An 11892-nucleotide genomic window follows, 5' to 3' on the forward strand; every position below is an offset into this window, starting at 1 on the left:
GCGATTCTGTGTCCAGCTCCTTTCGCTCAGCATGTTTGTGACATTCCTCTGTGCCGTTGGGGGGCCGGGGGGCCACCCCTGCTCCTGCTGTGGCTTCCCTTGGGCCAAGGCCCCACCACGCACTAAACTCTTCCGTGGATGAGCATGTGGGTTGTTTCCAGTTTGGGGCTATTATGATTAAAGTTGCCCCAAACCTTATTTTGGTAACTTTCTTTTATTTCCATTCTGGAGCCTCCGGGAGTGGAATCACTGGGACAGACTAAGGCATGTTCAGCTCTAGAGAATTTAACCAGGGGGTCTCGTGGGACTGCAGGAGGAATAAATGTCTTATGCCCTCATCATTTAGCCCCTGCCTCAACTCAGCAGCAGAGAGAATGTTGTAACCCAAGCCAGTTCACATACAGGCTCACTGAGGACAAGTTCTGTCCCAGGATTTCTGGGTCTCAGCCTCTATCTTGTCCCATCAAAATGGGACCACAATGGCCTGATCCTGGTTCCCTCCCTGCCCTTACCTCCCACCCTCTCCTCTTCCCTCACTCCACTGCAGCCACACCAGCCTCCTTGCTGCCCCTCACACACACCAGGCCCATTCCTACCTCAGGGCCTTTGCATGTGCTCTTTCCTCTGCCTGGACCGCTCTCCCCCAGGGCTCACTCCTTCACTCCATTAATAGCGAGGCCTTTCCTGGCCACTTGATTGCCAGTGTTGCCATCACTTGCTGTAAGAAAGGCGAGATCTCTGTCTGGCTTGTTCACTGCTGGGTCCAGGCTGCTAGTTTCATTTTTCATTCCCAGGAACACCCTCGAACCCTGCCAACATCCAGATCCCCCTCTTCAAATGCCACGTCCCCTCCTTCAGCACAGTCCCCCCAACTCCTAGCATGTTCCTCTCCCAGTCACAGCCCCCAAGACTCCCATCACCCCAAGAGAGACACAAGGATGAGGCCCCAGCACTGGATTTTATTGCCTCCCTGGCAGAGAGGTGTCCTGGGGGCAGAGCCTGTGGGCAAGTGCAGGGCTGAGGCCCACATGGAGTGTTTCCTGTCTGATTCAAGGCTCAGGTTTGGAGCTGTGCGGTCAGTGGAGGCTCGTGGAGGCTGAGCTTGGTGGGGGGGCCGTGGACTGGGCCGGGGGATTCTGCCAGCGAGAAGTGGGTGGCCCCTCACTCTTCAGGTCTGCGGGAGCCCCTGGGGTGGGGTGGCGAGGGCTGAGAGGGGCTGAGGTGTCTCAGGAGAGAACTTGACCAGGTGGGTCCAGAGAGCCCAGGGCAGGGGGACACAATGGGCTGCGTCTGCATCCTGCAGGGCTGAACATGGCGAGGGGGCCTGGCCACTGGGGCCCCTCCTCAGGTCATCCCATGGGGCATGAGTCTGTGGTGGGCACCCAGGGGCTCAGAGCTCATCGTGGTGACGTGTCAGGTCCTCGCCGTAATTGGTGGCCTGGCTGCCCACGAACATGTTCCAGTTGCCCAAGATCTCAGCCTTACTCAGACGCCCGTCCTGGGTGGAAGGTCAGAGGTCAGCAAGGACAACTCAGTCCCCTGCATGTGAGACCCTTCTCCGGACCTAAGTATGGCCCTCCAGGTCCCTGTCCCCCTCTCTGGGTTCTTGTCCCCATCTCTGGATCCCTGTCCCCCTCTCTGGGTCTCTGTCCCCCTTTCAGGGTCCTGTTTCCCCCAACCCTTGGTCCCTCTCCCACTCTCTCTGTCCCTTTCTCCATCCAAACAGGGACCCATGCAGCTCCAGGCCCAGCTCCTGGTCACTTGTGCGCACCCGCTGCACCCTCCCCGCGCTGGCCTGCGCACGCCCATCGGCACCTTGTCCGTGTCACTCTCCTGCAGCAGGTGGTTGGCCTCCACGAGCGGCTGGTCCTGGGCCGGCGGCAGCACCCAGTGGCCGACCTCGCTGGCGTCCAGCCGCCCGTCCTTGTTCAGGTCGCGGAAGTCCCGGAACTGCTCCCTCTCCGTCTGCACCCAGGCGGGCTCCTCCTCCCCGGGCTCGGGGGAGTACAGGTCCGCTGGGTCAGGCGACAGGCGGCGACTCAGGAGCAGACCGGGATCCAATCCCAGCCTGACGCTGCCTAAGGCCCCGGCCACCCCTGCTCTCCCTTTAACCTGTTTCTTCTTTTTAAATGGAATTAATGACACCTAATTTACAGGTGATCAATATGCGACAAGTGAAATTGACTTGATTGATCAGTTCATTGACCCACTGAACGATCAATGAGTTTGATTGATATCCAAGTGAAATACTACTGTGTGCACTGTGTGGCTCAGAGCCTGGCACATAGTAGGTGCTCCATGTGAAGGAAGGACGGGCAAACGAGTTTCTGGCCAGATGAGAGGAGCTACTATAAAGCTCACCCCATCCTAAGATCCTGGCTGGAGCACTGGCCGGGGGGCTCACTGGTCGGGGCATCACCCCGAGCACATACACCAAAAGGCTGAGGGTCCCATGCTGGGCTGGGCGTGCAGTTGGGAGGCAACCGTGATCGACGTTTCTCTCTCTCTCTCTCTCTCCCCCTTCCTCTCTCTCCAAAAATCAATAATAGAACCTCCCTAGATATTGTTGGAGCCTCTCTTTTGTTTTTCTTTTTTTTAAAGAATTGCTTATTGATTTTTAGAGAGAAAGGGAGAAACATCGATGTGGGAACAAAACATTGATCGGCTGCCTTCTGTGCGCCCCTCACCAGGGACTGAGCCCGAAACCCGGGCAGGTGCCCTGACTGGGAATCGAACTGTCAACCTTTTCCTGGAATCAGACCGGCAGCCCTTTCGTGGGCCACAGCCAACCGACTGAGCCACACCGACCAGGGCTCTTTTTTTTTTTTTTTAAAGATCTCAATGAACTTATTGTTACCTTTTTAGGTGTAATAATAAATCTTTTGTTTCAATTATTTGGAAGTATTTGCAAAACTCCTCGCCCCAGGGGCTACCTTGGAGAAAGTAGTCCCCAGATGTATTTCCCAGACATTACAACCCGACAAGCCTTTTACACCAGACATGAAGCCTGGTAATTAGCACAGAGCTTCCTCCCTGGAGGCCAGGCGGACTATCTGAGGATGCCATCTAGGACGGAGCAGGCTCTGGGCAGGGAGCACAGAGCTTCCTTTTTTTTCTTTAATGGTCCTAAGTCATCATTTCTTACAGGAAATGGCAAGGGCAGGTGGGAGTTATGTGTGTGTTTTCATTTTGTGGTAAAAAGCACACAACATAAAACTCACCATTAGTGACAGTTAGTGCATTTACGATGTAAGTCAACCTCTATCCAGAACATTCTCATCACCCCTAAAGGACACCCCTTCCCCATTAAGCAGTAGCTCCCTGGCCCACCTCCCTCCAGCCCCGGGCAACCACTAATCTACTTTCTTTTTCAGTGAATTTTCCTATTCTGGGCACTTCATTAAATGGAGTTGTACAATATTGTGGCCTTTCACTTAGCACAAAATTTCCTTTTTACAGCCCAGTAATATTCTATTGCCTGGATCTACCCCTTTTGTTCAGCCATTCATCCACTGGGGGGCATTTGTGTTGACTACATGTGGCCGTATGTGGGGGTGTTCTATTACCCCCATTTATAGATGAGAAAACTGAGGCTCAGAGAGGGTGGGACTTGTTTATAGTCACTTGGCTGGGAGGTGGCAGGTGGGGACCGGGATGCATAAGGCACCCCCACCTCTCCCATCTCCCCTGGCACCCCCCCTTCCTGGGTCAGGACCCACAATGTCCCCTCAGTACTCCTCATTCATGCCCTTCCCCACACCATTCAACACAGCGAAATCACATTTCTTTAGTGGATCCTGGGGTTCTGCCCATGTCTCTGCCCCCAGAGCCCCACAGGGACCCCACAGCGTGGGTGTCAGGGCAGAACCCTGGGATCCACCTGCCTGGACTCAAGTCCTATTCCACCTGACTAGCAGGTGACCTCAGTCAGGTATTTTTCCCTCTGGGCCTCAGCTTCCTAATCTACAGAGTGGGGTAATAATACCCACCTCACAGGATTGACATGGGGATTAAATGAATTTACAAGATGTTAACCACAGTCACCACAGACTGTGTCAGCTACTGTTATGATTCAACTGTGATGCACGAGTTCTTCCTTGGAAAAAAAAAAAAGATGTTTCCCTCTTTCTTCCTCTTCTCTCTAAAATCAATCAATAATTTTTTTTTAATAAATAAAACTTTAAAAAAATATATGTTTTATTGATTTTAGAGAGAGGGAGAGGGAGAAATAGAAACATCGAGGCAAAAGAAACCTCAATTGGCTGCCTCCTGCACGTTCCTTACTGGGGACTGAGCCCGAAACCCGGGCATGTGCCCTCACCGGGAATCAGACCGCAGCCTCCTGGCGCACAGGATGACACCCAACCAACTGAGCCACACTGGCTGGACAATAACTTTTTTTTAAATTTGCTTAAATAAAAATGTCCTGCCTGCAGGTTTGTTCCATAAAAACATTCTATAAAAATGTATTCAAAATTTAACAATTCCATGCTTAATAGCTTTCCCCTTAACTAATTTTTTTGAGGGCAAGGACAGAGGCAGGGTCACAGGGATATTTGGAGGTGTCACAAAAGCTCCCCAACATCCCAAGTAACAGGAGACACTTACACTTTGCTGTTTAAATGCAGGTGCAAAACAAGTTCTCTGACTTTCCATCCCAAGCAAACATAGCCCCTGAGCCCTGATGTTGTAGAAACTACAGACCCTCCCAGGAAGGGACCTGCTCTGTGCCAGTCTCTGCTGTATTCTCAACCATGAACATGCCCAATAAACGTTTCTTGGTCCTGGCAAACAGTAGGTGCTTGATAATATTTTTTTGGTCTGGCATACAGAAGGTATCCGATAAATGTTTCCTGGGCCTGACCCATAGTAGGTGTTTGATAAAGATTTGCTTGGGGTGGGGGGCGGTGCTGGCACATAGTAGGTGCTTAATAAATGTTTGGTGGATGCATGAACTCAAGCTGTGCCCTTGCTTTTGCTCTCTTATGGCTGATAATGCACTGGGCTGCCACCCGAGCTTGGGAGGGGACAGGCGTCCTCAGGGAGAGATTCAGGTCCCACTCACCGATATACTCGTCCACTTGGATGTAGCCATCCTTGTTCTTGTCCAGGTCCTCCAGGGTTTCCTGGGGAGAGAGAGGCATTGGGGCTGGCTCCTGAGGGGCGCCGGACCCCTGGGATCGGGGTGTGAGGTTCTCTCAGGGGATCTCACTAGGGGGTGGTTGTAGGGCCACATGTTGGAGCAGCCTAACAGGGTGTGTGGGGAATCTGGGGGCTGTCTGGGGTGCCATCATAATGCAGGCCTTACCTGCACTTAGTGGCTGAGGCCAGAGAACCCAGCTGTCCCTATGTACAGGTTGGTTCAGAGGAGAGCCATCTTGCATCCCTAACAACTTTCTCACGTCCCTGTCCTCACTCTCCAAGGGCAGAAGCCTCTTTCCCTTTAAAAGACACCAGCTCAGTTGGTGGACCATTTGACACACTTTCAAAACTGCTGCTCTTAGTCTTTTTCCTTCACTTTTTGAGCAAACAGCTTCTGTTCCTCATTTTTGTGTTCAAACTCGCTCCCTGTGAGGCAACACAGGAACCTGAGACTCCGCTATGTCTTCTGGCAAAGTTGAGCTCCAGCATTTTAGGGTTGACAGATACATACAGGATCCTCAATTACATTCGACTTTCAGATGAACAATAAATAATTGTTCAGAATAAGTCTGTCCCACACAATATTTGGAACATACTTAGAGTACAGGATGCTGAGTCACTTCAATTTCAGATAAATAATTTTTTAATAAAAGTATGTCCCAAATATTGTGTGGGATATACTTACACTATAATATTTATTTGTTGGTAACTCTACAACACTTACATGTTGAAATTCCTGTTATTTATTGAAAGTTATTTATCATAACTTTCCTTTAGCTTCTCCTGTATAGCACTGTTTGGGCTAACAGTCATGTTTTGAAATGTGCGCGTGGGGAGGTTATGCTCACTATCCAGGAATGTGAGCGATGACAGAAGAGTTTAGGGTTCAGCAAACTTTTCCCACAAAGGGCCAGGTAGTAAATATTTTTGGCTTTGCCTGCTGTACAGTCTCTGTTGAACTGACTCAACTTCGCAGTTGTAGCATATGCAAGCAAATGGGTGTGCCTGTGTCACAATAAAACTTAATTTGCAAAAATATTCTGTGGGCTGGATTCGGCCACAGGTTCTAGTTTGCAGTCCCCTGGTTGAGACCATGGATTCAGCTGTCCAGGTTCAAATCCAGGCTGTGCCACTTCTCATCGGGGTGATCTAGGGCAAGTCGCCTCTTTGTGCCTAGATATCCTTATCTGTAAAACAAGATGACAGGCCACCACCATAGGGCTGCCATGGACAATTAAATTGAGATAATGCAGGTAAATGTGTTAGAAGGGTGCCTGGCACACAGGACATGTTCTATCAGGGTTTGTTAAATAATCTTAACTTGAGAGAATGAAGAGGTGTTACAACATTATCTGTTCTAAAAGATGGACATTGGGCCTTGCAGGAAGGGAAGTGTAAGGGGTTCGAGAAGCCTGGGTTAAGATCTCCTCTCTGATCCCTGCTGACCCAGCCTTTCCTATCTTGTAGCTGTATTGACACCCCCAGGCCAGTTTCACAGACCTGCCTGTACGAACTCTTCTAGTCCCTATAACCACAGTGCAGACAGGGATCACTATCAGTACCATCATTTCACAGATAAGGAAACTCCAGTCCAGAGAGGTCAAATAACTTGCCTCAGGTCACACTGACAGGAAGCAGCAGGGCTGGGATTTGAACTAAGCCTTCTGGCCTCAGAGCCCTTAACCCTAACAGCCTTGCCACAGACCCTAAAAGTAGCTTTGGAACTGGAGACGTCAGAAAGGGGTTACCTGTGGGGATAAGACTGTGGGTGACAGGGTAGGGACACGGGAGAAAAGAAGATTGTTCACCTTTCTTGCATCTTTTGGGCATTTAACCACATCATTATGTTACCTATTTGAGAAATACATATAATTACATTTTTAAAGTAATTTGTGAAGAGTTAGGCTTGGTGGAAGTGGGCCTAAATCCTTCCACTAATGGTGATGCTGGGGCGTCGGGATAGACTGGAAGATGTCACCCTCCACTGATCGGCATTTGCGGCCTGGGTTTCCTGGGGAAGGTGCCAGGGGACTGGAACTCCCCAGGTAAGTGCCGGAAGGCTGGCTTCACTCACGGCAACCACAATGTCCCGCATGTGAGGGAACTCCTCCGGGTGCAAGTAGGCTGTCAACTCCTCCCGAGTGGCCATCAAGTCCCCATCCTGGTCAGCCACCCGGAAGCGTCGCTCGTCCCGGGCCAGCATCCTCTTGTAGGTCTCTGCGTCCTCCACGTCGTGAAACTCCTCACCTGGGAAGGAGGGACGCAGTGAGATGTGCGTCCACGCCGGTAACGCCAGGCAAAGGCAAAGGGGTCTAACTCCGGGCAGGGCAGGAAGACCTCCACTGCATTATCAGACATCATACATATTCAGCACGTGCATATATGTGCTACCTTGTAGTAAGAGCTTACCATATACTAGCTCTTTACCTCCAGCATGGCATTTAACCCTCACAAAATGCAAGCAGAGTTCTTTTGTTTATTCTCTGCGTGGAGGAGAAACTGACTCCCAGAGAGGAAATAACTCGCCCAAGGTCTCGCATCCAGGGATGATGGACTTTGAGTTAACACTGGCCATTGGGCCCCCAAGTCATGCTCTGATGCAGCAGGTTATATTGCTTCAGGTTGCTGGGCAGAGAGGAGGGGAAGGGCGTTTTCAACAGAGGGAACAGCAGTGGCGGAGTATGGAGGTTTGAAGAATGTGGTGAGTTCAGGGAAATAGCAGATCCATTTGCCCAGGGCAGAAAATGCAGAAAAATGAAGCTAGAGAGGTGGGCCAGGTGGGGCTGAGGAGCTGGGACGCTCTCCTGGGGGTCCAAGGGAGTCAGGGGGAGCTGTGAGCAGCAGAAGGTCAGGTAAGCTCTGGGTGTGGAAAGGCCCCTCTGGGGATATATGAGGGACTGGCTGGGGTGAAGGTACAGGAGGGAGAGAATATGAAGGGCCCAGGGCTAGGAAGTGGGGGCGGGGAGGAGGGAACTCAGGGGGTCAGTGGGGATGGTAAACGGCTTTGGATGAGAGGTCAGAGGTCAGGGGCATGGAAGGTAGATGTCGCTGGTCAAGAATCTGAAGATCCCCTGTCCCAGGGTTATAGAGGTTGTGGATGTCAGAACGAGAAGCCAGATTGGTGGTTTCAGGGTGATGGGGTCTTACAAGTGAGTAAACCCTGGTCAAGGACCAGAGGTCAAAGGTCAGGGATTCCGGCTAATGGGCTAAAGGTTCTCAGGATCAGGAGTGAAAAAGGCCAGGGTCACGGTGTTTGTGAGGGGCAGGGGTGGGGTCCCGCCGCATACCCGGCGCGTAGTAGCCATAGGTGGCGTTGCGCAGCTCCTCCCAACCCACGCGCCCGTCGCCGTCTGTGTCGTACGTGTTCCAGGCCGCGCTCACCGAGTCCTGTATGTGCCGTTGCTGCGTGTGCGCGATCCACGAGCGGAGCTCGGCCAGCGACACCCAGCTGTCCCCATCCCCCGCGCGGTCCATGCGGTCCACTATGCGCCTGGGGGCCGGGCAGGGGCACAGGTCAGTTTCCAGGCCCGCCCACCCGGGGGTCCCCAACTCACCCAGGCTCCGCCCCTCAGGCAGAGCCACGCCCCCACTTGAGGCACACCTCGAAGGGGGGCTAAAGAATGCGGTCCCAGCGCCTCCCTCAAACGGGGGGGGGGGGGGGGGGGCAGGCGCGTCTCCATCCCGAGACCGCGCCCACCGCAGGGCTCCGCCCCTTCAACCCAGAGGCGCCCACGCCCATTCCACACAAGGCGGGCATGCGGCTGGCGCTGCGGTCCCGCACGCAAGGGGGGCGGAGCCTACACAGTCCAGGGCCACACCCCCGCTCTGGCCCGCCCATCGACCCCACACGCGCTCCGCGTCCAGCTAGTCCGAGCCCGAGTGGGGGCGGCGGGAGGGGCGTCACACTGCACCCCGTGCCCGCAGGGCTCCTGTCCCAAGTCTGCCTCTAGCAATAAAACACTAAAAAAAAAGACTGCCTCTGAACTACGACTGACGAGGCCACACGAGTCCCGTTAGCTCAGGCCCCGCCCCACGCCGCGCCCCCTCCGTGGCTCTGCGGGGTTTAGGACCCTCACTTCTGACCCGCCTCCCGCTCCGCCTACTCCCTGGACGTGCGGGTCAACCGCAGGCCCCTATCCCTCCAGTCCTGCTCCACGCACCGCCCTCTGCCTTTTTCCACCCGCTGTCAGGCACTGACCTGGGACCATCACTCGCAACCTCACGAGTTCGGCCTCCCCGCTCCCCTCCCGGTGCTCCAGCAGGGCCGGTGCACCGACTACCGCCCCCCCCCCCCCCCCCCCCCGTCGCAGGTCAAATCCCCGTAGGTCCCACCTCACACCCCTGCTGTCAGGTCTCGCCTGTAGACTCCTCGCTCCCTTGGCTACACTCCGACACCGCCACGGGTTTGGGTCCTTGCCCAACCGCTAACAGAGCGCTCAAGGAGCCTTATCTGTCACTGTCCCTAAGCCCCTGGATCCAGTCACCAGGGTCGAATCTGAGTCGTCCCTGCTGCCCCCCTCCCAAGCCAGGCAGTTTCTGCTGGGATTGGTCAGGGAGGGCTCTGTCCCCAGGACTCACACACACCCTACCCTGAGCTCTGAGCTGTTGTTAAGAGCGTGGGCTCCACAGCCAGATATTCTGCAGCCTCCTCTTACTGGCTTTGTGACTGTGGACAGGTCACTAAACCTCTCTGTGCCTCAGGTTTCCCCTCTGTAAAATGGGGCTAAATAGCAGAATATGGTTGTGGGAAATTCATGAGTTAGCCTTTGTAAAGCACTTAGAACAGTGCCTGGCATTGCAGTAAGTGCTATGCTAAGTGTGTTAGCCTCTCACCACTTTTCCTCCCTCATCCCTCCTTCACCCAAGCCCATCCATGAACAATCTCCCAGCCAGAGACCTGGCCACCACAGCTATCGCCACCCTGGTCTAGGCACCATCGTCTCTTGTCTCCCACCTTGACCACTGCAGTTATTTCCTCACTGGGCTCCCTGCTTCTTGCTCTATCTAGTCTGTTACCCAAATAGCAACTTGAGGGATTCCATTAAAAGCTAAGTCAGCTCACATTCTCCCTCTAAAGCCCTCCCATGGTTCTGACCTCATTCAGAGAAAAGCTTAAATCTTCACTATGGCCCAAAAGGCCCTGCACACCACTTTGCTACCTCTCTGTCGCCACCTCCCTCTCCCTTTGCTCACTGGGTTCCAGCCACAGGGGCCTCACTGGTCCTCAAACACATCAGGCCTGCTCCTGCCTCAGGGCCTTTGCACTTACATTCCCCTCTGCCTGGAAAGCTATCCCCCCCACCCCCACCCCACATAGCCCAAATATAACCTCACTGAGGCCTCCCCTGACCTCCCTGTTTTAAATCACAACCCTGAATCTTCCGGCCCCCATCGCTCTCCTACCCCAGACGGGCTTGGCTTTCCTCTGGGCTGAGCTGGTCGAATTCCTTGGCCACCTCTCGTCCCAGGAAAGCCTCATGGTCGTACTGGAAGTTCCCATGGGCGTCATCGTGAGCAGCCTCGCTCAGGGGAGCCTGGTGGTGCACCCTTTCCTGGCCATGAGGGCCGGCCTCAGGGGAGGGCTTCCCCTGGGCCCCGCGCCTGAGCAGCAAGAGTAGCAGCAGAAGTGATGGTCGCCACATCATCAGTCCCTGAGGAGCGGCGGAAGCTAGGAGTCAGGGGTCACAGGGGAAAGGACAGAGACCCGACAGGAGGGTGGGGGGAGGGGAGACCTAGAACGGGAGAGAGACGGTAGCCGGACGCAAAGTTTTGGGCTCAAGAAGGGTGGAGGTGGGAGGAGAGGGCTGGGTTCTCAGAGGTACAACCAGCTTTGGGGACTGAATGTCCTGAGGGAGTCCCAGAGGGGTCCCAGAGCTGCAAGTGGGGGGGATTCAAGAAGGAGACGTGGCGCACATCCCACGCAAAGTGTGGGGAAGGGTCGTGGCTAAAAGGAGAGAAACCATGCAAGCTCCCGGGAGTAGCTCCAGCCTGGACTCTCATCCTCCACCCGAGAGGGCCTGACCCGTCCTCCCTGGGCGGCCCCCAGCCCCCGCCTCCGTTTACCCGGTTATCCAGCCTCCGCGCGCTCTCACGCTCGGCCCCGCGCGCTCCAGAAAGATGTCCCATTTGGCGGCTCTCCAGCCGGGCCCCGCCTCCCGCGGCGCGGAGGCCCGCCCCCCGGCCAATGCGCTCGGCCGGACCCCACGGGGCGGGGCCGAGGCGAGGCGCGGGCGGGAGACGCCCCTCGCCACGTCCGCAGAGGGAACCCGAGGGTCCGCCTCCCCTCCCCCGCCCCGCGGCCGCGCGGACTACAACTCCCGGCGGGCTTCGGGGCGCGGGGCGCACGGCCTGGCTGCTCTAAAGGCTCACGGGAGGTTTATTTTTATCTTTCCCTTTGTCAGCACAGCTTAAAACGAAAGAAGGGAACCCAGGGGCCGGAGGAGCCGTCCCTTCCCGACAGAGGGAACAGCCAACTTCCGCTCCACCGAGGAGTCAGGTCAGGCTGCAGCCGAGAACCCCTCAAAATGCGCTAGTGGGGCAGCTCCGCTGGTTTGAGCGCTTTCCCGAAATGCCAAGGCTGTGGGTCAGGGCACAGACCACGAACCAACCAGCGAATGCATATGTAAGTGGAACAGCAAACTGATGTTTTGCTTTGTAAAATCAATTTAAAAAAAAAAAAAGTTCTCAAAATGCCTGGCACAGCCCTGGCCGGTGTGGCTCAGTGGTTGCGGCGTCGGCCTGTGCACCTGA

The 11892-nt window shown here is 54.7% G+C and overlaps 1 protein-coding gene across 1 annotated transcript; it reads right to left on the reverse strand.

Annotated features, from left to right (window-relative positions):
• Positions 1-939: 939 nt before the first annotated feature.
• On the reverse strand, positions 940-11423 carry RCN3 (reticulocalbin 3). Its single transcript, XM_081117770.1, has 7 exons — positions 11206-11423; positions 10546-10793; positions 8430-8632; positions 7217-7389; positions 5066-5126; positions 1816-2015; positions 940-1498 (listed from the first exon to the last, which is right to left on the reverse strand). The coding sequence occupies exons 1-7, from the start codon at positions 11266-11268 to the stop codon at positions 1391-1393; spliced, it is 1056 nt and encodes a 351-aa protein (XP_080973896.1). The 5' UTR covers positions 11269-11423; the 3' UTR covers positions 940-1390.
• Between the last annotated feature and the right edge of the window lie 469 nt (positions 11424-11892).

This window comes from Miniopterus schreibersii (assembly GCF_964146895.1).
Source record: "Miniopterus schreibersii genome assembly, chromosome: 18".
In the NCBI taxonomy this organism is placed as follows: domain Eukaryota; kingdom Metazoa; phylum Chordata; class Mammalia; order Chiroptera; family Miniopteridae; genus Miniopterus; species Miniopterus schreibersii.

Coding starts and splice junctions, on each gene's coding strand:
- RCN3 (XM_081117770.1), bottom strand. CDS start 11,268: ATGGGACATCTTTCTGGAGCGCGCGGGGCCGAGCGTGAGAGCGCGCGG. Junction 8,633..10,545: donor GAAAGCCAAGCCCGTCTGGG/GTAGGAGAGCGA, acceptor CCCGGCCCCCAG/GCGCATAGTGGACCGCATGG. Junction 1,499..1,815: donor AGGAGAGTGACACGGACAAG/GTGCCGATGGGC, acceptor CCTTCCACCCAG/GACGGGCGTCTGAGTAAGGC.